The sequence below is a fragment of the Schistocerca cancellata genome, chromosome 3 (assembly GCF_023864275.1).
Source record: "Schistocerca cancellata isolate TAMUIC-IGC-003103 chromosome 3, iqSchCanc2.1, whole genome shotgun sequence".
NCBI classification, from domain to species: Eukaryota; Metazoa; Arthropoda; class Insecta; order Orthoptera; family Acrididae; genus Schistocerca; species Schistocerca cancellata.
The window spans coordinates 690,541,079-690,558,869 of NC_064628.1; the positions used below are offsets into that span (position 1 = coordinate 690,541,079).

At 40.7% G+C, this 17,791-nt stretch overlaps 1 protein-coding gene across 2 annotated transcripts in view; it reads left to right on the forward strand.

Moving 5' to 3' along the window:
- The window catches only part of LOC126175676 (serine-rich adhesin for platelets), a 140,290-nt gene that overhangs the window by 23,117 nt on the left and 99,382 nt on the right, over nucleotides 1–17,791 (forward strand). For both annotated transcript variants that reach the window (XM_049922600.1, XM_049922601.1), the window contains exons 3-5: nucleotides 867–891; nucleotides 977–1,153; nucleotides 5,372–5,516. In XM_049922600.1, coding sequence (XP_049778557.1) covers nucleotides 867–891; nucleotides 977–1,153; nucleotides 5,372–5,516 — 347 coding nt within the window. The remainder of the gene's footprint in view (nucleotides 1–866; nucleotides 892–976; nucleotides 1,154–5,371; nucleotides 5,517–17,791) is intronic.

The following is a 17,791-nucleotide window of genomic DNA, read 5'->3' on the forward strand; positions in this document are numbered from 1 at the left end:
AGTGGATAGCACACAGGTACGTGTAGCTGGTCAGAAATTTTTTTAGTTTCCCAGCAAGCTTTCACTTGTTTTCTAGTGTAAGCAAGTGCATGCATGCATCTTTCACTGCTGCCTGTCCCTCCTCACCCATACCCCACCCTCATACACACACACACACACACACACACACACACACACACACACACACACACACACACACACACAGTAGATGTATCAAAGCCTATTTGTTTGAATCTGGAGGGGGGGGGGGGGAGATAAGAAAGATGCCCCACTCAGTAACAAGTACAATGTTTTGAGTTATTACATGTGTTTGTGTGCAATTCACCAAATAACTGTAAGTGTTCTTGTAAGAGATTTCTGTCACTTTTGTAGTTGTTTCTGCCCAGGAATTTTCTATTGTCATTAAATTTTTATGGTTTCTTTGATCATAGCAATGATCTAGTTGTCTTAAAATCAGCTACATGGTTATTTCTGTCATTCTTAATTTAATAAAGACACATTTTATGTTTAATTTTATCTTGTACCATGGAAACAAACATGCTGGATTAGAGCCATCACTTCACTTTGATAAATTAAAAGTTCATTCTTACATTTGAATTCACATTAATCATTAAATAAATAAAATTAGATTGGATGCTTTATCCAGAATGGGACTTTACAGTTTATATTTTAATAGTTTTTTAATGACTGAGAGAAGAGACCACCACCTACATTTTAAGACAACTGCTGAGAGGTGAAGGGTCAATTGAAGTTTGCTCATCCATCAGTCAGCACATGTTTACATGTCTCGCCCTACACTCATATTTATATTCCTCTTAGGATCTTATGTTTTTGTAGTAATTATTTTCTTTTCTTTTCTTTTGCAGCAATGGGAATGCTTCCAGTGAAAGAGTAAGTAATAGCAGATTAATACATTCTTAGTATGGAATGTACTCAGATATGTCAGTGAAGTAAACTGCCTCATTTCACTTCACAGAAAGAAAACTGACCCTGTCACATGGTGTGTTGTAGAGAAAAACAACAATAAAAATATTAGTGCATCCATAGACGAAATGAGAATATTTCCAGCTGCCAACTCATTTACTTCTGATGACTGTGTCAGAGAGGTAAAGATATCAATTACAGCCACACCAAAGAGCAAATTAGGATGTGGGTATGTATATACAATTTATTGTAATATTTTGTTAATGTAATTTACAAACAAAGTGTTGCTAATGTTAGAAAATGAAACCATTGTTAATGAAGGAAGTATCTACAGTTACAAAAGGGTAAATCTGTCAGTGCAAAATGTCAAAGGTTTCAATATTTGTTTAGGAATGTCAATTTGTTTGCTGTGCAGAAAGGGCCAAGTATCTATCCAGAGAAGCAAAGTTCCAGAAATAAAGTTTATCACATATGAAATAAATGAATGCAGATCAGAAGAGAAATTTATTCTGAGACAGTATAACAAAAGCGAATTTAAGATGAACTCTGAAATTCATAACCATGCTTTCTGAAGTAAAAATGACTTCCATTTAGACTATACCTAGCTATCCATGGCTTAGAATGAAAGTTTATACACTGTTTCAAAAGTCTGTAGCAGCTTTCCTGTAGACAAAATCCAGGATATTCAAAAACAAAGTTAGAGAGCACCTCATTAACTACTCCTTCTACAATTTATCATGGTATTTGGACTCAGTGATGTCAGCTCCACATAGCTTTGATGTTTGTGTTTAACAAATCTTGACTTCGTCAGTATATAGCCAGCTGATAGCAGTCTGTCTAAAGTAAATCCTTTCTTTGAAGAATTGTGTAAAATTATGATTACCTGACATTTTCAGATGTATTGGAGGTGATCTCAGAATCTAAACGTGGTCGTTCTTGTTATTACAGAAGTTTATTCACCCAAATTGCACAAAAATACACTGTGATTCTAGTTTCAGCAAAATCTTCAGTTCATTTGTATAGAAAAATTTTTTACAAGGCCAATCCATTTTGCCAACTGTTCATATAAACTGGACACAACTTACGGAGACAACATTCCATAGTACCATGTATTGTCATTCAGTAAAGGACCAGCTGTGCAAACAGTACACATTAGTTACAAATAAAATATATAAGACATGTACAAAATGTTTTCACATTGTGTGCTTGATGTCTGATAGTATGGTTTCTTATCAGATGTCAACAAGAACACAACATTTTATATGCATCTTATGTATTTTATTGGTCTATTGTGCACTGTTCACACAGCTATTCTCTTTCTGAATAACAAGAGATGGTACTACAGAATGTTGTCTCTGCTGGTTGTATCCAATTAATGTGAGCAGTTGACAAAATGGCTGGCCCTGTAAAAATTTTTCCTATGTAAACGATCTGAAGACGGCAATTTAATTTCACTGAAACTAGTAATAATTGCATATTTTTGTGTGCTCTGGGTGAATAAACTTCTATAATAAGAACAACAACAATATTTCCATGGACTGGATTTACAGAACCCAATGTGTTAATGAATGAATTGGCCCCAAGAACTAAATAATAGTTATTGCACTAAGATGATGTTGCACTAAGAGGAGTGCACAAGCACATACAGAAAAAGGAAAGTAGATGGTATCAGATCAACCTATGATAAATGTGAGTAGGTAAAATTTAGTTTGAATGGTAGAAAAGTATTCATGTCATGTAGACATCAAAAGCAAGATATCTAATAAGAATTCTGTTATTCATAATAACTAATTTACCATTTTATGAATATGCCTACACCCTTAACCATGCTCCAGTTATTGTAGTAGGTTTGATTGTCATGTGGTCTGATTTGCCAGTTGTTTTAATTTTATTGTAGATAATTGCATCACACCTGCCTCCCTAGCCAAGGTCACTAATGAATGCCTGTGTCATGGCATGTGGCTCAGAGACAAGCCAGTTTGAATCCTGGTGGTGGAAAATTTCCACTGCTAGTATTTGGCTGGCAGGACAAGGAGGGGTGGTGGCATAAAGTTCATGATCACCAGTCTTTGCACCAATATCCTAGATTAAATTCCATACTTCTCTGCAGTGTTTCACGAAGTGAGGGCATGTTACACTGTTGACGGTGCTCTGTCTATCAGGTTGTAACATTAAGCTCAGCCACCCCCTTGATACTATTCGAGAGGAGTAGGCTATATGAGCTGGCACCAGGTTTCACCTTCTCCCTTCCTTTCATTCATAATGACACAAACTCAGTACAGCACAGTAAATGCACTCATCACAGTCATCTAGATGATACAGATACACACTAGCCAATTTTTAACGTTTTTAAGAGGAAGGCAACAACAAACCACCTCCCCTAGGACCTTGCCATGAGCAGAGGTGCAGAATCCTTGCATCTTTTCCACATGCGCACGTTTCCTGAGTGTGGGACTACTTTGGTATTTGATAGTTTGAGCTTACAGTCAGTGTCAGTCTCTGTTTCTATGTTCACAACAAAAAAAGAGCTCCATGTGCACTGTCATGATGTGTCTTTGATGTCATGTCTATGGTTGCAGAGTAGTTCAAGATAAAATCTGCTGTCACTCTTTCAGGAAATTTCAAGCCCTATTAAAATATTTAAGCTTTTGGCCAAAAGGCTACCATCTAAAGTAGAAAACACACACATATTCATACAAGCACAACTCGCACAGACGTGACCGCTGTCCCTGGTTGCTGAGGCCAGACTGAGGATTGGTAGCCCTAACTCAGTGGCCAGAGAGAGTAGTCACATGTATCTGAGTTGTGCTTGTGTGAATGTGTGTGTTTTTCTACTTTAGAAGAAGGTCTTTTTGGCCAAAAGCTCAGCTGTATAGGAGTCTTGGTAGTACCTGTCTGCTACTCACCATATAGAGGAGACACTGACGCCCAAACCTCCAGATGTCAGATACTCCGATTGGTACTAAACATTGTATGTAGATAGGGTGTCAACCAAAACACTGATATAGTTCGTGCTGTCTGCTGTCATCCAATAGAATTTGTGTAAATGGTAATCGACAGTAACATAAAAACTACTAGTACAGGAAAGGCATACCTATGAGTAATAGATTTATAGAAGTCATGTGGGTGAGTTGGTGGAGCGTGAGGACATCATGTCAAATGTCCCACTTTCAAACTCCACTGACGTTAATTTGTTTTAACTGTTTATGCATGAAACTGTTATATGGTAGAACCTTATCCTGACTTTTAAAGGACTTTGCGGAGTTTGTAGCTATGTTCTTTTGGCAGTCTGCTTTCACTTCGTTAGTTGAAAGTAGCAAACCTGTAGAGCACATTTCTATAGATAGGTGTGGTGTTCTGTCCAGATGTGTGACAGAAGCAGCTAGTGCATTTGTAGTTTCACAGAACAAACTTGAACAATCAGAACAACAGAATAGAGAAACATTTGCATTACACATATGAAAATATTAATAGTCCCATATAATACTTTCATGTATAAAATAGTGAAAAAAAAATTTCACCATTAGGGTATGAACCCATGACCCTTGGTACAACAATCTAATGCTCTATCAACTTCCCCACAGAAGCTATACATTTTTGTTAGTCACAGTTATACTTTTACTGCGGTCCATAGTTCTGGTGTTACTTTTAATTAACGTTTATGCCAATTCTGCTGGACGACAGCATGTAGTATGAACTAAATCAGAGTTTTGGTTGATACTATACCAACATAAAATGCTTGGTACCAATCTGTGTGTGTGACATTCAGGTTTGGATGTGAGCTGCACTCTATCCTTCTCATAATATTATAGTTCTGTAGTTGAAAGGAGACATAGATGGAATGGAAGGACACCAAGAAATGTGTCATTTTCAGTCCAGAGGTGACAGAAGGGTGGAGTTAGAATTCAAGATGGACAAAGAGGAAGAGAAATGAGATGTGGTATGAATAGTGTATTTAAGGAAGATGTAAAAACATAAAGAGAGTATATAATTTTTAAAAAATCGCAATCGAGAAATATATCGCCTGTGGAGAAAAATGTTACCGGGGGGAGGAGGGGATGAATGAATAGTAAGGGGTTTTATTAACAGTTAATAGAGGTTTAGTCCAGAAGTGTTGTGGGAAAAGAGAATATGTTAGAGATGAAGTCCCCATCTCCACAATTAAGGGAAACTGCTGATGGGTGGGAGGATCCAAATGGCCCATGTGGTGTAACAGGCACTCATCTACTATTCTCTCATTTTATAGTGGAAAATCTTGTGAAGTGTAGGTACTAACATGATAATAATTAAAATATGTGTGTTGTAATACATTTGATTGTTTTAGACTGTTTTGAATGCTATGTTTAAAATGTTTTAATTTTGTGTGCTAAAATCTTATCTTGGAACTAGACTGTGCTGGACAGTACCTATTTTTATGACTAAAAAAAAATCAATAAAACTGTTACAGGATTTGTAAAGGACCTGACTGGCACATGGGTGTCTTTGTACAGTTCACTAAAGAAAATGGTTTGGCAAGAGAAGCGGGTCTCAGACCAGGAGATCAGATAATAGAATGCAATGGAGTGAAATTTGATGATATTTCATTCAGTGAGGTAAATGTCTACAACATTCAAAATAAATCTATAATATATAAATAACGAAGAAATTTTTTTACTTGTGTAATGTAATAGTGCTTTGCACATAATTCTGTGTTCCAGTAGTTGTATTTTGATACCTTTGTTACATTTTAGTATGATTACACAGACATACTTTCTGTGGCACAACTTGACTAGAAGAAGGGATCGGTTGTTAGGACATGTTCTGAGGCATCAAGGGATCACGAATTTACTACTGGAGGGCAGCATGGAGGGTAAAAATCGGAGAGGGAGACCAAGAGATGAATACACTAAGCAGATTCAGAAGGATGTACGCTGCAGTAGGTACTGGGAGATGAAGAAGCTTGCACAGGATAGAGTAGCATGGAGAGCTGCATCAAACCAGTCTCAGGACTGAAGACCACAACAAAAACAACTTTCTGTGTAATACTATCTCAACATAGTAGAAACAAGACTGCTTCCAATAGAATAACAAACCTTTTATCATCACGAAGTAGTGCATGACAGATGTTTGTTCATCTTGAACATTGTGTTTAATCTGTTAACAGCAGTTATTACAGGTTTGTTCTTTCAGCCCACTAAAATATGTTATCCATGAACGCTGACACAAACAAAATTAAGATGATGATGCAAATATGTGTATTTAACAAATATGGATGTTTAGGAGTGGTCACCTCTAAGTGTGATCCATTTGAGTTCATACACATCTACATTTGTGTAATCAGTTGCCTGTAACATTTCTACACATTGTTTCCTGTGATGCTGCAAAGGAGTTTAACCATCTTTGCCTTTTGATGGAGTGCAGGAACATGTTTGTAGTAAAGTGCTCTTCCAATGCACTGAGTTGGTCCATTTTTATGAAGAGCTAAGTTCAGTACAGAAAATATGTTGTGTACCAACAACCCACAACAGATACTTCTTTAGCAATGTGATTAATCTCATTCTTTTGTGGAAAGGTAGTATTAGGCAGTGGTGCTTATTTTTTAAACACAGGAGAACAGTTTTTTTTAGGATTTTATGAAAATGCAGGTGCTTATTTATCAGGTATGTGTGGATGACTGAAATATCATAGAAAAATAATACAGCCAGAAATCGATAGGTGTTTGAAACTAATTAAAATCTGCAAACTGTCACTCATTAAATCTGAATCATCACATCACTCGATCTTAAGTCACTTGGTGCATTTATTGTTCCACCCAGTGTTTACATACTTGCTTCCAATATCTTCCTTTTACCACTGTCATTTTTCTCTCTCTTCCTACTTTTTCACTCCAGAGCTTCATTTTAGTGGCTTCTGTTTAATTTTTTCTGTCATTTTCATTCCTTTAATCTCACTAATGTTGACTTTGGGATGTTACATATTATTTCTCTTCTTTATTCAGTACTCTTGATACACTTTATTGCTAATCATTCCTTTTACTCTTGCCTGTTACATCTCAGCATTTCCTTTCATCTGTATATCTTGATGTGTTCTCAGCTAATGGGATGTTAATCAATATTATTTTATCTGATGCTTCTATCGTTGTGTGATCTCTATTCACTTATTATTGATTCTGCTTCAGTGTAAAATAACTGGAAAGTAAAATCATACTTCATACATAGGAAAGCCGTTTTCTGGAAAAAATAGTGCTGCCCACAAATATTCATCAGCTTAAGTGGATTTGACATTTACATTACTATAAGGATACATACCAGAGATATCTTTCTGTCTTCTGTAAGAATTTCTAGATTTCTCTTTTCAGGAGGCAGGTTGGTGAATATGACTACTATCAGACATTTTGTCACTTTTGAAATGATCTCTCAGATGTTGAGTATGGATAAGCAGATTGCAGATATGGAAGTGATATGTTGTCTCCATAGGCTTGATCACATATTAGCTTCATTGTAGCCTTTGATACAAGTGTAAAGCTCACAGTGAATAACTTTTCTGTTTATGTCACAGAAAACAGCATAAAATCCAGCAAAGGAACTTTTGTGAGCAGTAAATGTGTTCTGATTTTTTTGATAAGCAACAGTAGAATTTTACAGTAGTGCTGAAGCTTTAACTCTTGGTTACAACTTATCCTTTGAGTTAAATAGAAATTTCTCTTCCTGGTGCAGGACTCATTAATACTACACATTTTCTGCCCCATTTGTTTCTTTTGCATAAGTATACTATCATTTCTATTAGACAAAAACTGGACTCAGAGTATGAAGACGTATGTTTAAGGAAGAGTTAAATTTTCACCAACAATGGTTGCTTTAGAAATCTCTTCCCAATGCTAGTCTCATATGTTTTCCTAAAATTACATAAATGTCTTATTGGTTATGTATTTTGTTAGAACTTCAAGTTTAACACATATATTTAGGAACGACACAACAACACATATAAGTCACAGAGTCAGTTGACATGTGTACTCGTTCGCATTTGAATAAGCACTGTCTCTTAGTCTAGCGGCCGCTGCTCGGCTGGCCGCTTAGGTGGCGCAGCTGCTGCATGGCTGGCAGACAGCGCCGCACGTAGAGCACGCGCGTAATTGTGCGGCGGCACTTTGAACGATCGGCGAGTCGCAAAGTCACAACACTTTTCCCCCCTTCGAAATTGTTACACTGGTCTTGATGGAGGTGTCCTGGAGATGGCTAACGTCCATAGGCGTTGTTTGACTCACCGTAAAGTCTCGAGGAGGCGGCTTCCCGTACGGACGGAAGTGTCCCCGATGATAACGGGTCGAGATGACAGGAGACGTAGGGGTCGAATCTGCTGGGGCCCCATGCACCAATCTGCCCATCGTGGCAAGGCCAGTTGATATGACAGGAAACATGGGCGATGTGTCGGCGTCCATTGGAGGACGAGGCGAGTAGATTCGCTCAGACAGAGGATGGTCCTCCGGTTCCTGCATGGGCACGTCTCCTGGTGGCGTCCGTTCTGGTGCTGGCATCGCGATGACGGTGAGAGGGCTGCGTTGTGAGTATTGAGAGATGCCAAGATCCTGAGCATCAGGTAGAGCCAAAGGTGGTGTGGCGGCATTCGGAACAGGTGTTGCTGGCACCCGAGGCCGAAGCTGGTCCGAATGACGCACTGCAACACCTGTGTCTGTCTGGATTTCATACAGGCGTTTGCCACGGAGTCTTAAGATGGGGCCCGGGCTCCATTTTGGCCGCCTGCCATATTCCCGTACCCAGATGAGGTCGTCGGCGGTGAACCGGCCAAGTGAAGGCACCCGCGGCCGTGAGGCCGCAGAAGATGAAGTAGCGTGCGGGGCTGTCAGCCATGTAAGAGCTCAGCCGGGCTGTGGTCGCCCATGGGGGTGAAACGGTAAGACGCCAGAAACTGGAGAAGCACCTCATCAGTAGCAGAAGAAGTCAGAAGTTTCCGCATCTGAGCCTTAAATGTGCGGACCAGTCGTTCAGCCTCACCGTTGGATTGTGGATGGAACAGTGGGGCCGTGACATTCGTAATGCCGTGACGAGCACAAAAATCCACAAATTCGGAAGAGGCAAATTGCGGACCATTATCAGTAACAAGAGTAGACGGGAGGCCTTCCAAAGAAAAAATGCAGGCGAGAGCACTGGTGGTTGCCGCGGTGGTAGGTGACATGCAACGTACAATGAAAGGAAAGTCAGAGTAGGTGTCAATTACGAGGAGCCAATAAGTACCTAAAAAGGGTCCTGCAAAGTCAGCATGAATGCGCTGCCAGGGCTTCTCAGGCGAAGGGCACGGTGACAAAGATGACTTCGGGGCAGCGGCCTGTGACGCACAAGGGCCGCAGGCAGCGACCATGTGTGCTATTTCAGAGTCGATGCCAGGCCAGTACACATGACGACGCGCCAGAGATTTTGTGCGAGACACACCCCAGTGCCCTTGGTGAAGGAGGCGCAAGACCTAAGCATGCAAAGACGCAGGGACCACAACACGCGGCGAAGCATTGTCAGTGGAGAGGAGGATAACACCATCCCTAGCCATGAGGCGGTAGCGCAAAGCAGCGCCGGCTTTAGGATGGGGCGACTCGGGCGGTCGCTCAGGGCGCCGGGGCCCAAGGGGCGCCACGTACTAAACGCATGTAAAAAAAAAAAAAAATTACAATTTACAATCACCCATTTCCCGAAACTAAAATATTATTCAGTCTCATTCAACATACGTCGCTAATCTCACGAATGCGCGATGAATTCGGGGTAGCAGAAGAGAAATCATGCTGAATGCAATCTTCGTATTGTCTGCAACCATCCATGTTTGACGCGGGCTAGCACGGGCTCTACCAAAGCGCCTCTCTTATTTGTTTCAAGAACTGCAACAAGGAAGAGCCCATGCAGCTGCACCATCTCTTGTTTACAACAGAAACTACCGGTCGCTCCAAATAAAAGAAAATACAGACTGTGAAATATACATTACATTATGATTTAATTAATACGAATGTATTTATATCAAATATTTGTGACTTAATGACTCATGTACATTAATTAATAGATCATGCAATGCGTGCACTGCATTCATAGAGAATTCTCCCCTAACTTACTGAAATAATACAGCGCCACACAATGTTTGTTAGACTGCATATGTTGGCAGCGCTACGATTTGCACCCGCATGTCAGTAATTGTCAGTAAGAGTCGGAGGCAGCAGTCATGTTTTCGTGGCTGAATAATTGTGAGTGAAACGAGTGTCGTGACTGTGTCAACATTTTAATTTTCTGGTAGGTGCGAAAAACATTTTTATCTTTCAGTTCAGGTTTTTTTCTAGTTACGTCTACTGATAGGTGAATTTCTTTATTTGTTATAGATCGAATATTGTGGTCGCGAAATAGAGCAGTGTCCAAGCAATAATTTGTCAAATTATTAAATCATGCCAGAAGAGAAGGAAATGATTAAAAAAAAGCTTTCTGGTTCAGAAAATCGGAAAAGAAAAGCTGAAAAAGAAAAAGTTCTTGAAGAAACTAAAAATCACATGAATATTTATAAGAACCTTAAAGGAAATTCTAAGGCAAATACTTCAGATATTGAATCAAAAGTCCATGTATCAGCAAATATTTCTTCAGACTGTGAACAATTATACACAAAAAATATACAATCACCTATTGAAGGTGATCAAATTGAGCAGCGCAGTACATCTTTGCATGAATCCTCTGATATTTCTCCAAGTCAAAATCAACCATGACATCTGTGGTCGATGAAAGTATCAACGTTCTTGCAATAAAAGAATACAATGTTTCTGATGTGGGTACGTGGCCAAAAGTACTTAATGCTAGAGATATAGATCGCATTATAATATGTGGACCCTCACAAGTATGTCTAAATAACTTTCCAAAAGATGAAAATGGGCATCATTTCTCTTCAACTCATTACACAAGAAAACTATCAAACGAAGAAACTATCAGACGACGGTGGCTAGTTTATTCTGTATCAAACGACAGTGTCTTTTGCTTTTGTTGTCGACTGTTTGATTTAAAATCAACTACTAATTTGACTACCACTGTGGGTTTCAGAAATTGGAAACATTTAAGTGAAGCTCTGAAACTGCATGAAAATAGTCCTAACCACAAAAAAGCATTTACTCAATGGACTGAAGCTGAAATCAGGTTTAAAGCTGGATTAACTATTGACAAGGAAGAACAAAAGCTAATTTCTAAAGAAAGTTTACGATGGAGCAATGTGCTTCAAAGATTGATGCACATTACTTTGTATTTGGCTGAAAATATATGGCATTCAGAGGGTTATCAGATAAATTATTTACCCCAAATAATGGAAAATTCTTAGGTCTTGTACAGTTATTGGCAAAGTTTGATCCAATCATGGAAGAGCACGTCAGACTGGCATTGAATGGTGATTTGGCTGACCATTATTGCGGCAAAAATATACAAAATGAATTAATAGAACTCATGGCATCACACATTATGTCTACAATCGTATCCCGCATAAAGGGTTCAAAGTATTATGCAATCATAGCTGACTGTACTCCAGATATAAGCCACAAAGAACAACTTTCGATAACTTTAAGATGCGCCGACATAACAGAGGATGGCGTAAGTGTAAAAGAACATTTCATCTCATTTCTGCAAATAGATGATACAACCGGTGAAGGCCTCACAGAAAGCATTTTAAAAACATTGAGTGATCTTGACTTTAACATTAATGACTGCAGATGACAGGGCTACGATAACGGCGCGAACATGAACGGGAAAAATAAAGGCGTCCAGAACAGAATTGAGAAGTTAAATCCACTAGCTTTTTTTGTGCCATGCGGATGCCATAGTTATAATTTGGTATTGTGTGATGCGGCAAAATCATCAGTGAAATCCGTGACACTGTTCGGAATGTTACAAAAAAATGTTTAATCTATTTGCTGGATCGGTAAATAGATGGAAAATTTTGACCGACCATTTGAAGATATACACCCTGAAAAATGTAAGTGACACACGCTGGGAAGCTCGAATTGATAGCGTCAAAGCGGTTCATTATCAATTATGCGAAATGCATGACGCTTTGGTTTCCTTGGCCGATGCTACTGAACAAAGCGATGCTGCGGTGTCACACGAAGCGACAACACTAGGAGGACAATTAAAAGACTTCAGCTTCATTGTTTCTCTCGTGACATGGTATGATGTTCTGTTTCAAATTAACGTTGTGAGTAAAGCAAGTCAGTCACCCACAATCAACTTTGTCGAGTTTATGGGAATCCTTGACAAATGTTGCTCTTATTTGGAAACATATAGACAAGCTATTGTAACAGCAACTGAACTGGCTTCGGATCTTGATACGCAGCCATTATTTAAACCACAAATGCGATTATGACGTATTAAACGCAGGCCGGGTGAAGAGGCTGTTGATGATCAAACAACTGACCCAAAAAAGAAGTTTAAACTAGAGTTTTTCAATGCACTGTTGGACACCGTGCACATATCCATGAAAGAAAGTTTTGAACAGATGCAAGAATTTTCTGTGACGTGGAGTTCCTTGTTTGACATTAAAAAAAAATCAAAATAAAGAAGAACTAATACAATGCTGTTCTAAATTACAAGAAAAGTTAACTGTCAACATGAAGTCAGATATTGATGGAAATTTGCTGTGCGACGAAATTTTAGGCCTGCAACACTATCTTGAAGACAGCCAGGCAACGCCTATTGAAGCCTTAAACTTCATAAAAAAGCATAATCTTCAAGAGTTATATCCCAACATCTGGATAACGTTATGTATTTTGCTAACAATACCAGTGACTGTCGCAAGCGGCGAACGCAGTTTTTCCAAACTGAAGTTGATAAAAACGTACTTGCGGTCTACAATGTCTCAAACAAGACTAACCAGTTTGGCCTCACTGTCCATTGAAAATGAAGTTGCAGAAAACCTGGACTTTGCTAATTTGATCAGAGACTTTGCCGACAGAAAAGCGAGAAAAGTAAAATTTTAGTCGTTTATAATTGTTTTTCATTAGGCGTAATATGTTTTGTGTTCAGATGACTGACAGAAAATATAGGTTTATGGCTTACAGTTATATTAAATTCAATAAAAATATGGTACCCAATTCAAAATTAGTGTTTTTTCGTTATACATATTACCTCCTATATATAAAAATCAATTGTGTGTTAGTCTCACCAAAACAAAGAAATGGCTTGACCAATTTGAATAATTTTTGTATTGTTTTGTTCGCTTTAGTACAGGGGTGCTTCAGAAAAGAAAAGAAATATTTGGGATATACGAGCCTGTTTCAACCACATTTTACGCATCTTTTCCTTGTTTGGGACACGCAAAAACAATTTTCTGGAGTTGTTGTAGATGTACAGTGCAGTACTACGCAATATTTTTAGACAGTTTCCCAAAACGTGAATGCCCAAACAATATATCACTGCTATACTGACTGTTACGGCAGCGACAGCAGCATGCTGGACTGACGTCACAGGCTACACAAGACTCACATGGAGCCTCTTAGCGGGCTTTCAGATTATTTGGATTTCATTTCCATTTAAAAAAATAAAATACTCAAATTTACGATGGAAAAAAGCATGTTATGATCATAAGATGACGCCATTAACCACTTAAGACGATTTCTAGAAAACAGTCAAATACCGTGTTGCAAAGCACTGCCAGGGTCGCTATTTATACAATAAAGGGCGCCAACTGGACGACTCGCCCGGGGCACCTGGATGGCTAAGGCCGGCCCTGGCGCAAAGTGTAGTAGTTCCACAATGGATCAGAGGTCTTAGCGGACGGGCGATCTGGCCAACCCTTCTGAATACAGCGTAAAACCCGGGAGAGGGTAGGGTCAGAACCCGTAGCAGCCGCCAGTCTGTCCCCAGTGATGGGGAACCCGTCCACAACCCGCTGCTCGGCAACATCCAGGTGGAAACACAAAAGTTCGTCCCTATCGAATGCCTGATCAGGACCCATGGGAAGGCGAGACAGAGCATCAGCATTCGCATGTTGAGCCGTTGGCCGGAAATGAATCTCATAATTGAAACGGGACAAGTAAAGAGCCCAACGCTGGAGACGGTGTGCAGCCTTGTCGGGATGTGACGTTGATGGATGAAACAAGGAAACAAGTGGTTTGTGATCCATAACAAGATGAAATTTTGAGCCATAGAGAAAAACACCAAACTTATGAAGAGCATAAATGATGGCCAAAGCTTCTTTTTCAATTTGAGAATACCTTTGTTGGGCATCCGTGAGCGTTTTGGAGGCATAAGCAATGGGTTGTTCCGAACCGTCAGAAAAACGGTGCGCAAGGACTGCCACAACCCCGTATTGAGAGGCGTCTGTGGCGAGAACAAGATGTTGGCCAGGTTGATAAGTAGCCAGGAACGGGGCCTGTTTCACCATAGTCTTCAATTTCTGGAAAGCCGCGTCACATGACGCGGACCAGTGAAAAGGCACGTTTTTATGCAACAGGGGATGCAACGGCTGAGCCACCACGCCGCAGACGGTAAAAAACTTGTGATAGTATGCCTTCCCCAAGAAGGCCTGCAGTTCCTTAACAGATGTAGGGCGTGGAAGGGCATCGATCGCAGTGACAGTTTGTTGAAGCGGACGAATACCATCCCGAGAGGGTTGAAACCCCAAGTACGTGATAGAGGCCTGAAAAAATTGTGATTTCTGAAGATTACACTTAAGACCGGCAGTCTGTAAGACATTAAAAAGTGTGCGGAGATTTTGAAGATGTTCTTCAGTGGTGGAGCCAGTGACAACAATGTCGTCCATGTAATTGATACGCCCAGGGACAGGGAGCAATAATTGTTCCAAGAATCGCTGAAAGAGAGCAGGGGCGCTAGCAATCCCGAATGGCAAGCGTTGGTATTGATAGAGGCTGAAAGGCGTGTTAAGGACCAGAAACTGCCGGGAAGCAGCGTCGAGAGGAAGTTGATGATAAGCTTCTGACAGGTCAATTTTATAAAAATACTGTCCTCCAGCGAGTTTAGGGAACAGTTCTTCAGGACGGGGCATAGGGTAAGTGTCGATGAGGCATTGAGCATTTACAGTGGCTTTGAAATCGCCACAGAGACGAATATCACCATTGGGCTTAGCAACTACAATGAAAGGAGAGGACCACTCACTGGAAGTGACAGGAAGCAAGACCCCTGAAGTAGTGAGACGATCCAACTCCCGTTTTACCCGATCACGAAGTGCCACAGGAATGGGTCGAGCCCGAAAAAACTTAGGCCGAGCAGTGGGTTTGAGCGTGATATGAGCTTCAAAGTTGTTTGCACGGCCTAACCCAGGAGAAAAAAGGGACGAAAATGTCATCGACAAGGAATCCAGTTGAGCATAAGGAATAGCGTCAGAGACAATATTGACAGAATTATCTATGGAGAACCCAAAAACGCGAAAGGCATCGAAACCAAAAAGATTTTCTGCATTGCTCTGGTCGACCACAAATATGGGAACAGTGCGAACGACGGATTTGTAAGATACCTCAGCATTAAACTGTCCCAAGAGAGAAATCTTCTGTTTATTGTACGTCCGTAATTGCCGAGTGACAGGGGACAGGAGTGGAGAACCCAGCTGAAGATACATCTGAGAATTAAAGTGGCAGCAGAACCGGTATCCACTTGCATACGAACATCTCGACCAAGGATTTGGACAGTGAGGAATAATTTCCCTGAAAGGGAAGAAGTGCAATTGACGGACAACACAGAATCAGAATCAGCGTCATGTTCATGAACGTCATGTACGCGGTCGGATTTACAAACAGAAGACACACGACATTTCTTTTTGCAATTGTGACACACAGCCCAACGTTGTGGACAATCCTCGCGTGAATGTTTCGTAAAACACCGCGGACATGAAGGAAGTTGCCGGGGATTTTGCTGCAGTTTCTTAGCGGGTTGTTTACGGCTAGGCCGAGGCTGCGCGTGGGAGCGCACTGCAGCCACGTCGGCCGGCGGTGACGCGCCGCACGCGTCGTCAACAGCGCACAGAGGTATTTCCCCGACATCACCCCACGTTTCTATTTGCGCCCCAGCGGCGCGAGAAATTTCAAAAGACTGCGCAATGGAGAGAACTTCAACTAGAGTTGGATTCGCCAACTGAAGGGCACATTGCCGAACTTCTTTGTCGGGCGCCGACCGGATAATAGCATCCCGTACCACGGAATCGGCATAGGATTCTTTGTGAACATGAGTAACAAATTGACACTTTCGACTCAGGCCGTGAAGTTCAGCAGCCCAAGCGCGATAGGATTGATTTGGTTGTTTTTGACAACGATAAAAGGCAACACGAGAGGCTACCACATGCGTTTGCTTTTGAAAATAGACAGACAGAAGTGAGCACATTTCAGCAAGGACAAAGACGCAGGATCCTTCAAAGGAGCCAATTGCGACAACAACCGATACATTTGAGGTGAAATCCAGGAAAGGAACAGAGACTTACATGGTTGTTCATCCGTGACATGAAATGCCAAGAAGTGCTGTCGAAGACGTTTTGCATAATCAGACCAGTCTTCCGCCGTCTCGTCGTAAGGAGGAAAAGGCGGTACAGCCAACGACGAGAAACGCCCCGCATTTGACGCCGCGACGATATCGCGAATCGCCGCTGTGAGAAGCGTTTGCTGTTCAAGGAGATTTTGCAAGAGTTGCTCGACAGTAGCCATGGAACCCTGTGAGTCAACGGTGAAAAGGAAAAATCCACTACCTCGTCACCAATTGTTAGAACTTCAAGTTTAACTCATATATTTAGGAACGACACAACAACACATATAAGTCACAGAGTCAGTTGACATGTGTACTCGTTCGCATTCGAATAAGAACTGTTTCTTAGTCTAGCGTCAGCTGCTCGGCTGGCCGCTTAGGTGGCGCAGCTGCTGCATGGCTGGCAGACTGCGCCGCACGTAGAGCACGCGCGTAATTGCGCGGCGGCACTTTGAACGATCAGCGAGTCACAAAGTCACAACATATTTATTATGCATTAATTTTCCGTTTTGGTGTGAACTCATCTGCTTGACATGTTTCATTGTCATTTTACCTTGTCTGAAGTAACTGTAGTTGACAACGTAGAATGAATGTTATTCACACAGGAAGCATAATGGCCACCGACTTCGCTGCCCTAAATGGAGATTTCTCACCACTGTTCCAGTATTGTAGCTTTAATATCATTTTCTTAGGTATTAGTTTATGATGAGAAGTACTTCAATACATTTGTACTTATAGTTCACAACACATGCTCAGTGTCACTGACAGTCCACTCAGTAAATCTTTCTGTCCACTGGCCAAATGCTGCAGTTGTCAGATTATTTTGTGAGATATTAGACTGTGACCAGAAGCATGCTGATATGTTCACCCTTCACTTCACAGACCAGTCTATATAGCTACTGCTACACATATGCTGTTCCCTCACTTGCGAACCAATAACAATGTCTCTCTACTGCCATAAATTATTCTCTCACACAGAATTTTAACAACATTACAAACTTATAATATATATTTAGTCATTTATAAATGTTATTCCAAAAAAGAGCAAAGCATATTGCAAACAAATTAAAGTAAGAAATGTTTTTGTGTTTATAATGCTATCCCCCTCCATGAACCTGCCCGTAGGGAGTCTTGCATGCCTGAAGGGGGACAGCAGCTTTTTCAGTAGTTGCAAGAACAACAGTCTGTATGATTGACTGATGTGGCCTTGTAACACCAAGCAGAACAGCCTGGCTTTGTTGATACTGCAAACAGCTGACAGCAAGGGAAAACTATAGCTGTAATTTTTCCCAAGGGCAGGCAGCTATACTCTATGGTTAAATGATGATGACGTCCTCTTTGGTGAAATATTCCAGATCGTAGCATGGAATGTTAGATCCCTTAATCAGGCAGGAAGATTAGAAAAT